This window comes from Pyrgilauda ruficollis, unplaced genomic scaffold (assembly GCF_017590135.1).
Source record: "Pyrgilauda ruficollis isolate IOZ18807 unplaced genomic scaffold, ASM1759013v1 scaffold9, whole genome shotgun sequence".
Taxonomy (NCBI): Eukaryota; Metazoa; Chordata; class Aves; order Passeriformes; family Passeridae; genus Pyrgilauda; species Pyrgilauda ruficollis.
In genome coordinates this window covers 10482498-10501658 of record NW_024531043.1, presented here as the reverse complement: position 1 = coordinate 10501658, position 19161 = coordinate 10482498, and the positions used below count along the sequence as shown (strand labels likewise).

The window sequence follows — 19161 nt, the reverse complement described above, 5'->3', positions numbered from 1 at the left end:
GGTGAGGGCCCCGGCGCTGGGCGGGGCGCGAGGCCGGCCCCGCCCCCTCCCCGCCTCCCGGCGCGCGTGCGCGGCAGAGGAGCGCGGCCGCCCCCCATTGGCTCCCCGCCCCGCCTCATTTGCATGTTGCGGGACAATAACAGCGGGCGGCTCCCGGCAGCCCCCGCGGCGCCGAGCGGGGTCCGCGCCCCCGCCCTCGCCGGCTCTCGGCCGCAATTAACGCAATTAACGCAATTAACGTTCTCACAGCGGGCACAGCGCGGCTGCGCCTAACCCACATACTTGCCCTCCACGCCCCGCGCGTCTCGCGTGCTCCGAATAACTCGCGGGGACGGGCTGGCCGGCGGTGCCCCGCGCCTGCTGAGGACGGTTATGTGAGTCACGGCGCGCAGAAATGCGCCGGGTTTGGTTTTTCCCGAGGGGGACGCGCCCTGTTCTCCCCGGCTCAGCGCCGGCCGTGAGAGGCTTCTCTGCAAAGCCCTGGCAAGGCTGGCAGTTAATCCATTTTGGCTAAGGAACGTGAAATGCCAAACAAAAGCCTCACGAGAAGGGTGTGTTGTGCGGGCATCGCTCAAACCCCATAAAACCACTTTAATTGTAGTTGAGAGTGACACAAAGATCTCAGCTGGACGATTTCAACGGCAACGACTTGAAGGTATCAATGTTGCAGAGACCCACAATACTCAATAAAGACCCAGTTCCTCATTTTCTGCACCTCGGTTTTCCTTGCTGCTCGTGGGTGTGCAAACAATGGTTTTGTCCCCTTGGAAGTTCCCAGCAGGTTGCTCTGCAAATTCGTTTAATTCCTCTGGGTAGAGGCACAAGAGGCTGCTGCCACTTATACAACCCGAGACAACAAACAATAGAGTGCAAATACAGCAGAGGAAGGTGTGAAACCTGCCCCAGAGCTGCCTGCAGTGAAAGGAAGAGCTCTGTGCCACACTGCTGCAGAAGCACCCTCACTGTCACACGGGAGGCATTTTGCTCCCTGTGCACCTTGACAGAGACAATATTGCCCCTCATACACTGCTAAAGGCTTTAAGCAATGTGTGAGAATTATCCAGCTAAAGCTGAAATTGTATCTAAACTTATTAAAAAAATTAATCCTCCTGTTAGAACAGGGAGAAAGGGAATGAACACGAGGAGCAGCCCAGAGTGGTGGATTAGGGAATGGCTGCACAGCTGAATGTGGCAGTGTGCTGGAGATAAGGGAGTGCTGCTGCCAGGGCCTGGCAGGGTGTGAGAGCAGACAAACAAGGTAGCTCCTCTCAGTGCCTCACACCCTCCTTTATCAGCGAAGGGAAGCACATATTTGCAGATCTTCCCCCACAGAATCATTCTTTCCCTTCCTTGAGTCTCGTTCTTCCTCTTCCTTGTCCAGGTCCTGTCTAGTTCCAGTCCAGCCTGGCCTAACCCTTGCCTGCGGTGCCCTGAGGCAGCTCGGGATGGGTGCAAGGTGACCTGTCCTGCATTCCCTGGCTGTGCTGCTCAGCCTGTGATCCCCCCAGCTAAAGCTGAGTTCTCAATGCTGAGTTTTCCAGGGCTGGAAGGGTTCTCTCTGTGCCACTTTGCCCAGCAGGCACGGCTCAAACGCTGAGGAACATTGTGAGCTCAGGGCTGACAAACTCATTTGGCAGAGCACGACTCTGTGCTCCCAACCAGGAGCTCTTCACACTCCTCCATCCTTGAGAGTCTTGGAAACAGCCTCCCTGGGGAAGTGGTGGAGTCACAATCCCTTGGAGAGTTCAAAAAATGAGTAGGTCACTCATCACTTTGTGACACAGTTTAGTGGGCATGGGGGTATTTGGTGGAAGCTTGGCCTTGATCTTGGAAGTCTTTTCCAATCTTAATGATCCCATGATTCTACCCCAGGTCACCCACCCAAGTCTGTCCAGACAGCCAGATGACCTCAAAATGTACATGGTAATTAGTAACCTTTGATGAACTCTGCACGGTTGTGCCCAGATGAAAAACTGCTCCTGGTTCTCATTCAGGGTATCTCTGAGCTCCTGTGAGACAAAACCCCAACTATTTTTAATAAAATACTTCAGAACTGGTTTTCTCCGCTGCTCAGTGTCAGTCTGAACAGTTCTCCCTGTAAATCCCCCCCAGCCCATGCCCTGCTGCCTTACTCAGTGTTATTCTTGTACCCTGAGAGTCGATATCCTGCCAAGTGATATTTGTTTAAAATTCCCCAATGCACAAATTTGGCACAAAAACTGGACCAAAGGGCATCCCCCTGGTTACTGCAGCTGGGTGGAATCTTCCCACCTCAAAGTCCAAGATCTATTTACATCAGCTCACTTAAGCTGCAAAAAACAGAATGAACTCTTCCTGCTAGGCTTGTCCAGACCAATAAATGCACTGGGGAGTGCAAAGCAGAAGTGCTGCACAAAGTAATCAACTGCTGAAGGCACAAGCAGGTTTCCAGCTTGTTTTAAAACTGATTCAGTGGTAGCTGATGTCAATCCTCCCTCCCAAGTATCTGAGCCCTGAGACTGGAGTGTGATAAATATTACCTGTAATGCCATCTGCTGTACAGACTGCCCCAGCTCCTCACTATTTATTTAAGGGCTAATCTTGTGCTAGACCAAAATGCAGTTTATTTCAGCCTGGTTTGACTTTGTTTGGACTCTAATTCTAAATGCCTGTCCACTTGGACTTGTAAAGTGATCTGTCATAGGGCAAACCCCATGTTAGCCCTGAAAAGATGAAGTTCAAGACAGCACAGTTGGATTAAAAAGAAAACTAATGTGATAAGGACCACATGAGGCTTCCCACGTGAGGAGTCAAGAGAAGATGCAGAGTCAGAAGATCACCAGCAGGAATCACAGAATGGTTTGAGGGGATCTCAAAGATCATCTCATTGCACCCCCTGCCATGGGCAGGGACACCTTCCACTATCCAGCTCCAGCCTGGCCTTGGACACTTCCAGGGATGGGGCAGCCACAGCTTCTGTAATGCTCAAATGCACATCAGAGTCTTGCTGCTGAAACTGTAATTGAAACAGTAACAGAGTAAACCCCTGAACGTGTTTTTTAATAAACAGGAATCTACTGCCTCTCAAATTGCTTGAATTTTCATTTTATAGGACCTCCCAGATCAGGATCACAGTGCCCTTTTTAATTATTAATTAGCTCATGTTGACAGGATAAATGAAATCTCTCTGCTGGAGAGCAAGCATTATGTATTGATGTCCTGATCTTATCCTACACACTTGGAGTTGCTCTTTGGAACCTGTTTCAGAAGTCCAATACCAGGGTGAGTTTTGTGGTGGGGAGGTTTTTCAAATGGTTTTTCTTAGATGCCTTGCCTTTCTCTGCATGACAAATGTGGGGTTTTTTTTCCTATTACAGCAAGTATTTTAAGTGGATTTAGGTGAACTGTTGCTGTGAGTGAAGCCCTAAAAAAAAAAAAGGTCACGAGAAAACCAGATTAATTCCATCCTACTTTGCTTTTGAACAGTTGCCCACTTCTATTCCATTTCAATGGTAGATGCAGTAAGAATTAATACCTCTTTATTCATCCAGCTCCTGCCCACATTCATCCAGGGTGCAATCTGTGCTTTCAGATTTCAGCAAGGCTTGGTTTTCTTCTTGGAGTCTGGTCCCCTGTGCACCATCAGCTTTGCCAAGTAATTCCCGATGCAAGAAGAATGTATTAAATTCTGTTTTCCCCTGTGCAATGTCATCAGCCCTTTTTTACTGATTTTAAAGGCATCAGAAACGTGTAAACTAACAAGCAGGGGTGTTTTAGTATTAATTATCTCATGACACCGCAGTGGAACAAGGACACAGATCACAACCAGTGATGATTAAATAAACCAAGCACCACTCTCCCTCCAAGCCTGCAAAACAAATTCCAGGTTTCCAACTTTGCAGGACTTGTAGGGAGGAGAAACACCTCCATCCTTGTTAACTGACCATGTGGGAGCTTAGCCAAGGAAGCTGAAGGGGCTGTAAGGCCCTAAACAGCTCCATCCAGAGGGAGGTTGTGTCTCAGCCACGTGCTCCAGCTGTCCTTCCTGCAGGTTGCCTCTCTTTTTGTTCCTTTGCTGTGGGACAGTGACAGAGATGGAGATGTAAAGGTTCCCAGGATTTCCTCCAAACACAGGCACACGTTCTCTTCAGAGAATACCAGAACACTGCAGCCAGTCCTGGTACAGCCTCGATGAGAAGCAAGAAAATAAAGTTTGGTGCCATTTTTACAAGTCCTTTTCAAAATGGAAGTGTGTGAAGTCACTCTGAGCTTGGAAAAAACAACAACCCCAACACCAGCAGCAGCATTTGGCCACCTCAGGAACAGCAAACAAAGAGACTGAAAACAGCAGCTCTTCATGCCCATGGAAGAAGGCAAACACAGAGATTTTGGGTTAAAAATCACAAGGAAGGCAGGCTGGAGGTTATTTTTGGTGAGGTTATTTTGGGGTGTAATTTCTGAGGCAGAGTGGAGCACGGGGGGTTCTCACCTTTGGGTCACCGTGTCCTTGGAGGAATGAGGCCTTTCCACGGGCAAGGATGACTCCAGATTTTGTTCCACACGACTGGAGCTGTTTGAAACCCATCTCTGATAACATCAAAGGGCCTTGTGTGACTCCTCCCTCGCCCCTGTGATGTGGCCGCGGCAGAGGAGGGGCACCGTGCGGTTATTTCCATTTTCAAAGGGTGCAGCTGGAGTTTTAGGGCTTTTGAGAGCTTTTGGTGCCTTCCCTTCGAGGTGACAGTAATGAACCTGGTCAGGGAAATAAAAACAGAGCAAAGAATTTTTAAAATCTAAGGAACCCTAAGAAACAATGACTTAGTCACTCTCTAGCCCAGTTTTTTTTCCCAAATTAGTAAAAAAATAGAATAATTTAGGTTGAAAAATACCTCAAAGGTAACTGTGCACATGAAAAGATTACTAATGATTACTGAATATGCTCACTGAGCACTGAGGACCCACAGCATCTTCAAAAGGAGAAAGTTTAACACTTTAAAAATTACTTCAAGGAAAAGATTACTAAAAAAAAAGATGCAAAAGTACGTGAAATATAGTTATATATATATAATATATATAAATATATAGATATTTGATGCAAAAGTACATGAAATATAGTTATATATATCATATATATAAATATATAGATATTTTATATGTCGCAAGGGGCCATTCCCCTATTTTTTTTTCTTTTCTTTCTTATTTTTTTTTTTTTATTCCGTGGCCTTGCAGTTGTTCCCAAGCCACCTTCGTGGGTTACACTTGGATCACTACACCTGAAGCCCTTCCCGTGCCTCTGAGGGGGCACCGACCCCTCATCACCGCCGGGCTCTTCCTGAGAGCGCTGGGCGCCACAAGCGGCCGCCTGGCACCACCACGGCGGCCACATCCAGCCAGAACCCTGCGCGTGGCCTCCCCCCGAGGCTCGCCGCGCTGGGGGGCGATGAGGGAGCCCGAGGGCGGCTGAAGGAGCCGCAGACGCCCGGGGCTCTGCCCTCCCCTCGCCCGCCATGGTCCCGGGGCGCGGCCCTTCCCCTCCGCCCGCCAAATCTCGCGAGAGCGGGACTCGCCCTTCCCGTCATGCCCCGCGCGCCCTGGCAACGCGCTGTTGCTAAGGGCGGCCGCCATGGCGGCGCCGCCGGGGCTCGGGGTGTTCTTTGTCCTCATCCTTCTCCTTCTGTCGCCGCCGCTCCGGGCGGAAGAGCCGGCCGCGGAGCCTGAAGATACTCGTGATGCCGCACAGGTGCGGGTCCGCAGCCCGCCGGCCCCGGTCACGGACGGTGGGTGCCCTCCGGGCGCTGCGGGCACCGGCGGCGCTCGCCGGCTGAGGGGAGCCCCGCTCGCGGCCTCCCTCGGGCATTCGACCTTTGGCCTCCCCTTCGCGGGACTGGCACACCCTCCCGGCTTCTCCGGGGGATGTCTGGAGTTCTCTGCAGGCCTGGGAGCTACAGCCGAGGCCGCTCGGAGCCTCCTCGGGAAGGCTGAGCCTGAGCGGCCCGCAGGCCCTGGGCACGCTGATGGTGGCATGGACATCGCAGTGCAGGGCATCCCACAGCGCTGAGGGCCCGTGGGGGTGGAGGGCAGGGTCTGCTGCCCGCCCAGCACTGCCCTGGGTGTCCTTGGAGAGCTCCAGCACAGCCCTAGCTGGCTGCGCACTTTGCCCCGAGGGTCAGCCCCGGAGCTGTGGATACATTGTGATAAAAGCAGAGCTCGCAGAGTTTGGTTACTGTGTTCTCAGAAGGTGTTTCCCGCTGTATAATTTACTACACTTTTGTATCACTTTTGTATCGGGTGGTGTTGCCCTCAGCTGAGCTTTCCATGGGTTACTTGCCGAAGGAAAGCCACCCCTGTGCTACCTCCTTAGGGAAAAGGGATTTAAACCCCTAATCTCACAGACATAACCTTGCAATCTAATCATCCACGTTTAAACTTCTCTGTTTACAGGGTGAGCTAAGGATCCAGGGCTAAGCTCAGCCAACAGAACAGTCAGAACTTCAGAGATTCCAGGAAATACCTGGATACTGTTCAGGTGGTCAGAGAGCATCCAGGGGGCCACAGGGAAACAGGCAGCAGTCAAAGTGAAATAAAGGAATTAGTAATGAAAGTACTCTTTGAATGTCTTTCTTATAAAACACTGGCCTTAATTTTCCTCATTCTGTGCTATTCTTAAGTCTAAATTATAGAACAGCCACTCTCAAAAACAGTTCAGTAGAATAATATCTGTTCTTTGAATTTATAAACTTGAAGACCTCAGAGAGTCTGAAAAATTTGCCAAGTGTATTTTACTGAGCCAGTTTACAGAATTATTGGCAATTACTCTGTCTGTGATTACAATATTTCACAGTATCCAAAAACAGAGAGAAAAAACAGTTTCAAAGAAGTCAAGTATGGTTGTTTTGGCACATCAGGAAAATGTATTCCTGGACCCTGAGCCATCCTCAAAACTTGTAATCATCTCTGCTCTTTCAAAATGTGTTATTTTTCTTTCTAATAAGCTGAAACAAGCAGATAAACACACCTTGTTGGTATCTCTCATTTTTTTTTTCCTCTGCAAGGCTGAGTAGATTTTCACACCTCCAAAATCCCTGATGGGTTTTGTTTCTCAGGGAACACTTTTTACTATGGCTTGCTTTTATCCGCATGTTCCAAAATAAATTTGCTCAGCAGCAGGAAAGATGGCTTTTTAAAAACACCTTCAGGAAAACCTGGATTTGCAGAAATCCTTTGCCCGCTATCAAAACCAGGGCGAGGCGATCAGCGGAGGTGTTTGGGCGGTGCTCTGAAGCGTCCCCGCTGCGGTTTCTCATCCCGCTCTCTGCCGCAGTTGCCAGGCTCTGCGTCTGCGACCTGCTGGTGGCACAGTGCGACACCAACTGCTGCTGTGACCCCGACTGCAGCGCCCAGGACTTCAGCCTCTTCACCACGTGCTCGGTCCCCGTGGTCGTGTGAGTGCAGAAATAGCCAGAAAGCACAAAACCCTTCTTCCTTTGCTGCCTGTCCTCTCCTCTGGGCAATTCCCACCCCTCCCTGCTGCCATCCTTCCACCGGTCCCTGCTGCACTCTGTCCCCAGCCAGGCAGAGCAGAAGATCCACTCCCACCCAGTTCTTTCCCTCTCTTTCCCTCTTTCCTCCTGTTTCCCTGTGCTCCTGTCTGTGGGTGTTTAGGTGCTGCTTTTTTGGGGGTAAGAATGATGCATCTCTAGACTTTGGTCAATGCAGTGTCTGGCAGTTAGAAAACTGATCCCAAAGGACCAATCTGGCCACTTGTGTAGATCACCAGTTTTTGTCAGTAAATTTATCAGTGACCTCTTTGATTGCATTCATGATATCAGCTGCACAATCAATTCAGAGCTTGTTGAAATAGTGTGAGCATTTTTCTGACCCTAATTTTACAAGTCACCATCCAACCTGCTCCCCCACTGCCACTTCACAAACAATAAAATGTAACATTATACCAAAAAAGTAAAGCTAAGGGTTGTTTCTTTGCTATTTAATCTGAAAACACCTTCACCCAATTCCATCTTCTCAAAGAGGAGTTAAGAAAACTCACTTCAGAATCATAATGTGCAAAAAATTTCTTGGTGACTTCTCAGAACAATAAGTGCAGCTTTTCAACCCACCTTCTGTATAAATTATGCCAATCTGAGCACTGGGTTTATTCTTGGTGCTTTGGAATTTGAATTAGCAGTCATGCCAGACTGTGGTTTCTTATTGTTCTGGCACACAAAAGACTCCTGCTCCCCATTTATAGATATTTATATAGATCAGAAAGGTCTAATCAACACCCTCCTGAGTGACATTTTAATTGCCTCAGATGACTGTGCTGCCTTTGTCAACTAGAAATGCCTCAAATGAAATTGTGTTTCTTTGCCCAAATTCTTTTGTGTAAAACGTTTATTTTGCATGAAAAGCCAGGGGATTTTCAGTGTCTGCAGGTGTTGTGGGTCTCGTTATTTACATCAGAGTTTATCTACATTTGCATATTTGTGTTATTTTGGCTGATGCCAAGGCAGAGGCCGTGAGATCTCTGCAACAGCAGCAGAAGGATTTGATTTATGATGGGATCCTGTTGGGTTTGATTTATGATGGGATCCTGGTAACAAATGACTCACCTCATGGAAGAGCTTAACTCCAGGCTTCAAAATTTCTGAAAGTCATTTCACTTCTCCAGGGCCTGTCCTTAGCTGCTCCGTGCTGCTAAATACCAGTTTCACAGGGACCATCAGCTGGTGTTTGTGGCATGTGGGACACACCAGCCCTGCCAGGCTCTGAACTGGCACATTCTCCTGCAGCTCTGGGCTCCTGATGAGCCCGTGGCACAGCCTTAAACACTTCTCCAAGACAGGCTGGGTTATTTCACCTTCTGCCATTTCTTTCACATGCATCTCAAGCAGGAATTCTTCCCATTCCCTGCTCAAATTGGGTATTATTCCAACATCCACAAAACTGACCTGTTTTCCTGCTCTGACATCCCACTTGGGTTGTAGAAATGAAAGTGCTGCTGAGCTGTGCATGGCCTCTGGTGCAGCCCTGCATTTTTGGGGTCTCAACCTTCTGGATCCCATCCAATTTGGAATTTTCCCTCTCATATTGTCACTGGTTTTCCCTCCCCCAGTCTGTTTCTTACCTTCCTTCATGTTGCTGCTCACGTTTTCCTCTGCTGAATAAAACATGTGGGAGAATTCCCTATTATTTATATTAAGCACAGAGTATAAAACAACAGGAACCTTCTAAGGATGCACAATTGTTTTACAAATTATGTTAAATTCAGTAATTTCATGCTTTTAAAATTTTTCTGGTGCTGCCTCAGTAGATTAAAAGAACTTTAAAATCTGGCCAACACTAACTTCTAGTGGATCATTAATTTCTTTTGTTTCTTTGCAGAGGTGACAGCCAGCTGTGTAGTCAGAAAGCTGCTGTGTATTCTCTTGATGTTGAAGCAAATCCACCAGAAAGGATATTTAAATTAATTGACCAAGTCAATCCCAGTATTTTCTGCATTCATGCTGCAAACTGTAAGTAGAGTTGTAGGCAATATTAAGCATTGTGATGTTATTTTTTGCAGGCTCTTTAGGTACCAGAAAAAAACTAAATTTAAATCTATTTTTGTTTCATTAAACCTCTCAGGAAAGTGGTAGTTCTGTCTGCTCACAGTCCTTGTGTTGTGATCCTTTCACTTGTGAAAACATGGAATTAAACATCTGCTACTCTTGGTCTTCTCTGTTGGAAAAAAACCAAATTAATTTGTGGGTGGTTTTTAAAGTTGTCTCATTGTTACTAAGTATTGTTTCTGTATATTTTTTCTTTAAATTATCTCCTTCTTTAAATATTTTGACAGATAAACAAGCCCTGTACCTCAAATCTCCTGAAATCCCAACTGCAGAAAATTTTGATCAGTTGCTTGATAAATTTGGAGGTGCTACTTTCAGTGCTGAGCCTGACAGCTGGAATTTGGATACAGATGCTCAAAATTCCCCTGAGGCCAATGAAACTTCCAGATATGAGGTAAATTATCTGATTCAATAGGAGGTAAATGATATTTGATGCAATTAGTATTAGATTATTCCAGAAAGAAGAAAACAGCAATGTTTGCATCTGCTTTTAAATAATGCAGTTCTGCTGGAAGAAGCAAAATTTATATTGGTCTTTAAATATAGAAAAGTAAAAAGAAGAAATGTAATATTTTGTGTTTTGTTACTTAAAAAGTGAACTAGATTTTTAAGATCTTTGAAAAATAAGGCACTTTTTTTTCCTGCTATTTTCAGCATAAAGCTGTAGCAGTGACTGAATAATTGCTGTACAGAGCATTATTGAGAGATCCTGTGGAAATAAGTACTGCTTTTATTCATATTTGTTGTTAATAAAAATGGGTTGAAACACACCTGTGTACCTGACTGTGGTTTTTTTTCTGGCAGTATGGGGTTCCTGTCCAGACAGAGGATGCATTTCTAAGGCTGCCAAGTCCTGTTGTCTCTTCTTGGTGCTCTGATGCAAATCCTGCAGGTTGGAAAGTACACTTGAAACCCAAATTTTTGTTTTTTAGTATTCTGCTCTTAGCTTAGTCAGTCAGAAAGCTGGCACACTCCCCATGGGGAATTCAGCTAAAGGTTCATAAAGAGATGATTTTCAAACCACTTATGTTTCTCTGGTTTGTTTGTTTTTTTAAGACATAGAATGGAAATTGTGTTGCATCTCTATTAAACATTCAAAGTGAGATACGTAAATCCCTGAGAATCTGTTAAAGGGTTGTTTATCCAACAAGAAAATGTCCTGTTTGGCATAATTGCTTTAATCAAACAGTACAAGGGTGACACCCTGAGGGAGGAGGGGTTTGCACCAGGCCAGCCCTGCCAGGGCAGCCTTGGCAGCTTCCCTTTGCCCAGGGGTTCCTCTCACAAGTCAGATTTGCAGGCTGAGCTCTGCATTTTAACCTTTCACACAATTTCCTGAAAATCTGCAGAGGCGGAGGTGAGAAAAAAAGCCACAACCAAACCCACACCTGCATTTCCCAAACCCCACTGTCATCATTAAATATGGTCTCATAACAGTCAGGGTGGTGATTACAAGACTGAAGTCTCTTGTGAAAGAAAAAAAAAAAATTAATGAAGCTCTTTCTACTTGTAAAGAAGTAATATTTTTTCTCATAGCATTGTTTTTGAGAATATAAAAAGTTTCATTATTCAAAGCTCACATAAAACATTATCTGCAATAGAGATTACATTTACTTTCAATTTTGTTTGTTCTTGTGTTGTTTTCATTTATGCTTTTCATAATTGCTCTTTCACTTCCTCCACTAATACTTAGTGACTTTTTTTTCCCAGGGTTTTTAGTAAACCAAGCCACAAAATGCATTAGATCAGTAAGTGTGGAAAAATGTGACAGCATTCAAGCACTTAGCATGTTGTTTTATATCAACTCCAGCATTTTGGCAGTAAGTATGATTTGAAACAGTCATATTGCTGAAATACTCATATTTTATATCTTTTGAATCTGCAGAATGAAGTAACTTCTGTTTGCTGAGGGATATTGTGTTTTATTTGGATTTTTAAATTGTGGATTGGGAAGAAACATCTCCCTGTACAGCAGACTTTTATACAGAAAGCCCTGGGGAATGTTTTTATTTCAAGCTTTGGTAACAGAAGCATTTACTGTTCTCTGCTTAGCCGAGTATAAATAATATAGTCAAAGATAAAGTAAAAAATAATAGTTTTGAAGAGCCAAGGTCATGGCACTGAGCTAGTGCAGTTTCACGTCCCTGTGCGTGTTCAGGCTTTTCCAAGAAGCCCCTTTATCAGAACACATAATTCTAAGAAATCTGAGTTTTAAAGAGTTGCTAAAACTTTGTACTGAAAGGGGAACCTGTCAGGTTTAATCCTTTGCATCTGCCCCTTTCCTCCAAGCCTCAGTTGTTGATAGTGGGGGCTGACACAGCCTTCTTCATGCTGCCTAACTACATGACTGAGAGCAAGTTTCTTTGGATCCTGCATGCTAAAATCCAGTCTGGGGCTATTTTTCAAAGCTTTGCCTACTTTTTAATCCCTTTCTGACCTGGGGGATGATGTCTTCTGTACAAATAAATCCCCTGTAAGGATATTCAGGAAGACAAAGAAATCACTCATGAAAAAATGAAACTGAAATACCTCATACCTTAACCTGATGGCTCCTTCCAGAAGCTGAAGGTTGTAAAGAAACAGCAATCTCTTCACCATTAAAATTTTTAATTTATGTAATTATTTAAATTCATTTGATTAGCAGTGAGTAACTGCTTAAAGACCCCTTCCAGGCTGCTCACAGATTCCAAAGCTCCCAAAGGCAAGGAAAGCCCACTAAGCAGTTCACACCCTCACAGATGGGATCGTTCTCCTGCTCCTTCAGGATCTCATTGAAATCAGCCAAGGGTTGCTCCCAAATGTTGGCTTTTGATCCTCCTGCTGTGGAAGAAGTGGAGAAAGCACTGCCTCAGAAGGGCTTTGAGTGTCTCCATGTCCTCCCAAAATTAGTTCTTGTTGGCTGCAGGACCAGAAAAGAGCAAGAGTGGCTCAGGCTGGGCTCCAGCAGCTGAGTGGGTTTGATTTAAAGATGAATTCCCTTTCCTGACTGGAAAATCCATAACCCTTTATCCCTGTGCTGCTTGCCAAGGCAATGGCTGAGCTCAGGAGGGGTCAGAGCTCTGCCCAGAGCACGCTGGATGTCAGGAGGGATCAGCTGCAGGAACTGGAGAAGGCTGAGAAGCTGCTGGAGATGCTCAGTGGGAAGGTTTCCTTGCCAAAGGGAGGTGAAGGTGGGAGTGATGGCACTGGGGACAGGGTGGCCACAGGAGCCCTCCCTGTGCCAGCAGGTGGAGCTGCCGGCAAAAGAAACCGCAAACCAGTGACTGAGGGAGCCTTACTGGGAGCACTGGGAGAGCGGGTCCTACAGAAAACCCCATCCCCAGGAGCCCCCCCTCCCTCCCTGCCTGGATGGGCAGCTGCAGTGGGAACAACGCTTTGGGAAATGCTGCGGATAACCTCTGCTCTCTGCCCTGGCCTGAGCAGCAGATCCAAGGAGTGCTGGGGGCTCCTGGAATCTCCCAGCAGGATTCTCACAGTGGAGCTTAGTGGGAGTGTGGAGTGGCCAAAGCAATGAGCTGTTCCTGCCTGTCCTGCCTCCTGCGGGGGGAGCTGAGGCAGCAGCGTGGCTGCAGTGCTGCCAGTGACCTCCAGAGACATCATCCATCACCCAGTCATGGATAAACAGAACTTCAGGAGTGGTGCTCGCTCTTCCTAGCCCAGTCAGAAATAGCACTGTTCCCTGAAGGATGAGTCTAATCTTTACAGAGATTTTTATTCATCCTGCTCATTCTGATGGCTGGGCTGTACCTTGAGATAATAAATGTGTGACAAACTGTACCTGCACCACCTTCAGGTCTGCAGCTCCCAGGAATGTGTTCCCTGCTGGGACAGGAGATGAGTCACTGCTGTCAGTATCCCATCATAATTCTGCAGAATTGCTCCATGAGCAGAGTCCAATCCTTGGTCCCTTCCCGAAGATGTGACTCAAACATTCATTGGAAAGTCAGAAAAGTAAAACCTTTGACAAAAGGGTGCTCCATGGGAGTATTTTTACCTGATTGATGACCTTGGTCTGGCATTTCTGCCTTTCCATGAAATATTTTTGGTGGAAATTTTTCAGTGGGGCAACTGTATAATAAGAGAGATATTTGCTTCTCTTTTATGGGTTTAGAGACCATGAAACTATGGAACAGGACAACAAAAGCTCTTCATTTCTTTGGGAAGCACAGCCTGGCAGGTTTCCTAAACTGGTGGTCTCTGAATAATTCTAAAAGTCAGAAGAAGAAAGGGATAGGATTGTGGCAGTTCTTTTCACAGTTCCTGGGTACTCTGGTTTATACTCAATTAACTCCATAATATAAAAGTTATTGTTATGAGAAAGAGTTAAATAGACAAAGCCTTACCTGCTTTACTTGACTGCTATGTGCAATAGGTCAGACCTTTTCTACTGCTTTAATTTGTTCTTTTATTCTCCCTCAGGTGCCCAAATCAAGTCAGATGGTAAGTATACTTCTAAATTAGTTGGAAGAGCTGTGGGCAAAATTCTTGTTAAGTTATAGTCAGTGGGAATTTTTCACTGATTGATCAAATCTTTACATTTAAAAAATTACATCATTTGCCATCACTAATGATACTTAGCAAATCCAAGATAAAATGCTGCCTGCAAATACTCAAGCCTGATACATTCCTCTCATATAAAACTCCCTCTTTTCAAGAAAATCTCTTTATTTATTTAAACCCAGACCATTTGGTTGAGCTTCAGCAGTACTTGTAACACAGCAGCTGTTCAGAGAATTACTGCATGCTGTTGCTGTGGAACAGAACCCGGAAAGGTCACAAATATAATAACACAGAAAGAGCCAAAATTAATTATACCCAGTGTTCAGAGCTGACATGAGTCTGTTTTTCAGGTGAACATTACTGTCCAGTCCATAGTTGTCCAGTCTCTGAATGGAATGAGGACTTTCCTGAGCAGTAGTGAGGTCCTGAGGCTCCCAATGGTTTTGGATGAAGTGTGCATCAATGCAGTTCTTGGGGTAGGTCTGGCAGCCTTTTCCTCCTCAGAGCTGATGGAAAGCATCTATGCATCCAATCACTTCTGATTCCCAAACTGCAGAGCTGTCAGGAAGGCCTTGCAGTTTCCATATATTGTGACATCTTCAAAGTAAGTTTCACGGAAGAAGGATTGATTTTGAGTAAAAGGGAGTGTTTTGCAACAAAATAATAACTCTGTGCAATATAACATGGAGCCAGGCTGAAATCCTGGTGTTACTTCTGTGTATGTGGCAGAACAGGCAATGACATGAGTTTGGAATTTACTTTATGCTTGGGAGAAGATGATTTCAGGTGCACTAATGACAGAGGGAGGAATAGATACTGCACATCATCTTTAATTTTAAAGTAGATGAACATTGTGTCTGTGCTTGGGTTTATCAAGAAGTCAGTTGTGAAGAGGCTCCAGCCTCTAGAGGATAAAATCCATCCCCACCCTGGAGATGAGTTTCTTAAGCAAGGAAGAAAGAAAATACTTGCATGGTTTAAATTTTTTTTCTAGTTTCTCTTATGTATTTATTCAAATTAATATCTAAAATGTTTAATTTTCAGGTGAATTATCACATTACCCACACAGACACAGGAGAAATAATAGAAGCATCTGCTGCTTTTGTCTTGGGGGCAATTAGCAGAGAAGCACTTTCAATAGAGCAGAGCTTCGAAATCAGCTTCACTCAGGTAACTGTGGAGATGTCATGGGTGACTTGGTGAAAGACACTTAATTACAAAACTTATTAAACTTGAATCAGAACAATTGTTAGCAGCAAGGTAAAGCAGAACTTGCCCTGGATGCCCAGATGAGGCAGCATTTCAGAGCTGGGCAATGAAGGCCTCCAAAGTCTGTCACATTTATAAGTCCCAGCTTGTGACTATAGCAGAGAAAGCCAAGCCTTACTTACAGTCTTGCTCTCATCATTCCAGGCAGGTCATACTCCTAAAATAACTGAAATATTTCTGTGTTTTCCAACCACTTCAGTGCAGGATAAGAACTAATATTCTGTTTGCATTGCAGGAAAATACACAGCCAGTTCCTCTCAGTGGCAATCCTGGTTATGTTGTTGGGCTGCCTGTCAGAGCAGGATTCCAGCCTCAAGGATATCCTTTCCCTGCTGCATTTCTGTTTGCTTCACTTGCTCTGGTCCATCCTCACAAACCCTTTCTAGCATGGACATCTATGAAATACATCTGTTCTCCACCAAAAATAAAAATGTGCTTTTCTGGCTGTGTTTTAGGAGGGAATGACTCAGTCCTGACTGCAATCTCCTGGGACTGTGTAGTGAGGTACATTTAGCCCTCCATTGCACACCCTGGTGCTTTTTCACACTGTGAGAGGAATCTTGAGCCATTATAGCATTTGCAGCTATATTTTAAGGATATGATTAAGGATTCTTTTTTTGTCCCGATATCCATCAAGCATTTAATTTCCCTTAACTGTGTGTTACATCTGGCATCATTCAGAGCAGTAACAAACACAGCCAACTCACCATTCTGCACAGCACATCCACCCAGGACTGCCTGGCAGCACAGGGAGCCAGAGCCCCAGTATTATTTGGTTATAACATGATATCAGGCTGTAAGTTACGGTAAGAAGTTGGTATTTTTTTTTAATTTAATGCTTTTAACCCTCTGACAACCCTTTCCCTTAGGCTCTGTTCAGGTCCTGAGCCATTTATACAGCTGGAGGAGTATTGAGAATAGAGTATTTAATTATAAAAAATGTCATTTAATTAACAATGGTCTTTCTCTTGGAAAGATTGTGTACATTAGCAACTGTAGCCAGAAGGCTTGAACAGAGCAGAGAGCAAGGAGAAATTATGATTGTGTCAAACCAATGGATTTTTGCTGTAACTCATCTTTTTTGTTTTGTTTTCTGGAAGAATTACAGCAGCTATGAAATGCCAGCCTTTGGCTCAGACCCTCCTTGATGTGCTGAAGGGCCAAAGCTTTCCTGAGTATGTGGCCTCATTTGGGAATTCTCAAGCCCAGGATGTGCTTGACTGGGTGCCAATAACTCAGCTCCACATCTCAGAACAGGTGAAAGTTAAACCACTTCCACCCCTCCAGCCTCACGAGATCTGTGCCTGTGCTGCAGCATCAGCTCAGCTTCACACCCTAAAAATGCAGGAACCAACTGGAGGAGAAAATGGGGCTGGGAATGCCGAAATAAGCTGGAAGAAACTCATGGAATATTCACAGAGGGTTTCATTCTTGCTCTAGAAGTTATATTTAATCAAGCTGGTATCCAGGCACCTCAGCTGTGGATCAGGACAACATATTGGGTAGAAAATGAGTTGTTTAAACACAGGTTAGAATGTTGTTCTTCTAAGGATGAAGCACCAGAGGTGACAGAGGGAAGGAGCAGAATCAGGGTTTCCCCTCTTACTCCAGGCCAGGGTAGGAAGCACAACATAAGATTGTGGATGGTCTCTTGCATGCTTCTGCAACTAAAGAGTGAATGGTTCCTGCAACCAGAAGTGTGATAGTTCAAGAAGAAATGCATAAAAATATTTAAGATTGTAGCCTTCAAAATTCTGCCCTGGCAGAGTTCAGGACTTTGTCCTGCCCGGAAACAGTGCAGGCTCCATCTGCTCTGGTAACCTCCTCAATGAGCTTTGTGGGGGCATTCTACCCTTTTAATAACATTAATAATTAATATATAGTATGGCTTCTGCATAAGGCAGACAATGAGATGATTTCTCACACTTTGCAGAGCTCCTGCCAAATACCTGTATCACTGGGAATAGAAGTGAAATGGACTAAATATGGATCTCTGGTCAATCCACAAGCCAGGATAGTGAATGTTACAGCCACAATCACTACCACCACACTGAAGCAGGTATGTAATTAAATTACAGGATTTAAGATAAAACAAGTGGCTTGTTTTCCTTGGGTATCAGCTGTGTGACAATGGCCCAGATAATCTCATTATCTAAAGGCAGCACTTCACATTAGAATGTATTTACACCCAGCAGTTCTCTTCCAGCTCAAACACAGCTGTGGGCTCCTTGCCAAAACACATTTCAATAAAAATCTATATATCATTTACAGAAAGGAACATGGAACTCTCTCTCTCTCTCTAAACATGGAACTATATATATATATATAAACCTTTTTAGCAAATATAACTCAGACCAAATAAACGATTGTACAAATAGAAAACTGAAGCTAAGTCCTGTTTGTATTTTCATTGCAGCTTCCCTCAGGAAGGGAAAGGATTATTCCTATAACAAGTTCTGTGGTTTTCACTGACATTTCTTCACCTGCAGAGCCAAGCTACAAAGCTTGGCCCACCATTAACATCAAGTTACCCTTTGACTTTTTCTATCCCTTTGTCTAAGGTAAGTATGCATAAAAAAACCCCACATTTCTGCTTTATCTTATTTTTAGTCCATTGTTTATCTTGTGACTATGATGGGCCATCACTTTCTTCTAAGTTGTAGATACTGGGCTAAATTTGGCCAAGAGAGGAAGGGTGAGACCTTGTGAGGGTTCTCGGAAGGTTTAGGGTGAAGAAACCCCCATGAAGTGGAAAGAACCCAATTATAGCTCTGCAGAGAGAACAAAGGTTGCAGTTTGAACTTGCTGGTGGCTCTGGCTCACTCACAGCCACCAACCCTCCAGCACGTGGGATCCAGCCCTGCCTGGCCAGCAGAGGCAGGAGGGCAAGGGAAGAGCACAGGGACACACAGGGAAAGCAGGTTCATTATCCCACAACAGCAGAGCTAAATTGCTAATTAAACTCATCATGTGCTATTAGATAAGGCCTCTGCTTTATCTCCTTGCAGAGATGAATAAGCCACATATTTCTGGCTATTTTTCCCACACCACTAATTAATTACCTTTGGTAAAAAACCTGAACAGTTGAGTTGTGGTTTCAGTGACCCCTCCAGCTGAGTGGGGCTGAAATCCATTGGAGACACCTGCTGCAGTCACCATCTCCCAGAATTCCCACTTCTTAAATCTCACTCTTCAGCTCTCAAACAGCCTCTCCACAGGGACACTCTAGTACCTGAAAAAATTCAAACACCAGCCTGGCCCTTTAGAATTTGCTTTTTTATGGTTTTTCTGAAGTCTGACTGTTCCCAGCAGTGCACTCACCTACATCTGTTCTTACATATTACAGTTCTTTTAATCCATGGATTTATGAGCTGTGGGAACAAAGAAGTTTTCAGCCCCATGGGCTGTGAGGGAGCAGTGAAAAAGGAAGAAGAGATGAGGGAATGTACTATCAGAACTGGGATCTGCTGCTGGAACAAGGCATTGTTTGACGTAAGATGGCACATGTTTGCCTCTATTTAGGGGCTGATTTCTTTGTCAGGGAAAGGAGTGGTGTGTTGGTGTTTCTGAAATGAATGTTATATAAATAACAAAGTGGCACAAGCAGCAACAGAAATGAGGAAACTACCAACAGTATGAAAAGAATGGTTGGCAAAGAGATGTATTGATGATGTGCAGGCAGCTGGTGGAGAAGACATTACCTTTTCAGCCTGGGTTGTTATAATTTATACTGCAAGCTTGCTGCAAATAAAGAGTGTTATCACAGAAAAAAAAATTACTTTAAATAAGTGGTACTTTTCTGGAT

The 19161-nt window shown here is 44.9% G+C and overlaps 1 protein-coding gene and 1 long non-coding RNA gene across 3 annotated transcripts; one reads left to right on the top strand and one right to left on the bottom strand.

Moving 5' to 3' along the window:
• Window positions 1–3023: 3023 nt before the first annotated feature.
• LOC121364779 lies at window positions 3024–5513 on the bottom strand. Its single transcript, XR_005956907.1, has 3 exons — window positions 5253–5513; window positions 3515–4731; window positions 3024–3403 (listed from the first exon to the last, which is right to left on the bottom strand). It is a non-coding gene; the product is annotated as an uncharacterized LOC121364779 (long non-coding RNA).
• A 67-nt stretch (window positions 5514–5580) lies between these two features.
• TCTN1 (tectonic family member 1) lies at window positions 5581–19161 on the top strand. Of its 2 annotated transcripts, none has more exons than XM_041488289.1 (15): window positions 5581–5719; window positions 7221–7421; window positions 9361–9491; window positions 9815–9981; window positions 10392–10479; window positions 11298–11407; window positions 14007–14027; window positions 14438–14563; window positions 15132–15257; window positions 15592–15674; window positions 16022–16162; window positions 16457–16613; window positions 17290–17415; window positions 17773–17917; window positions 18703–19161. In XM_041488289.1, the coding sequence occupies exons 1-14, from the start codon at window positions 5709–5711 to the stop codon at window positions 17914–17916; spliced, it is 1632 nt and encodes a 543-aa protein (XP_041344223.1). In that variant the 5' UTR covers window positions 5581–5708; the 3' UTR covers window position 17917; window positions 18703–19161. The 2 variants fall into 2 exon arrangements, with proteins under 2 accessions (XP_041344223.1, XP_041344221.1); XM_041488287.1 differs by having other exon boundaries at window positions 5581–5756; window positions 7301–7421.

Bases quoted from the DNA above. Each gene is read 5' to 3' on its own strand.
- TCTN1 (XM_041488287.1), top strand. From the start codon at position 5,603: ATGGCGGCGCCGCCGGGGCTCGGGGTGTTCTTTGTCCTCATCCTTCTC. The intron at 5,757-7,300 runs GTGGGTGCCCTC...TCTCTGCCGCAG, and splicing joins GCCGGCCCCGGTCACGGACG to TTGCCAGGCTCTGCGTCTGC. The intron at 9,492-9,814 runs GTAAGTAGAGTT...ATATTTTGACAG, and splicing joins CTGCATTCATGCTGCAAACT to ATAAACAAGCCCTGTACCTC.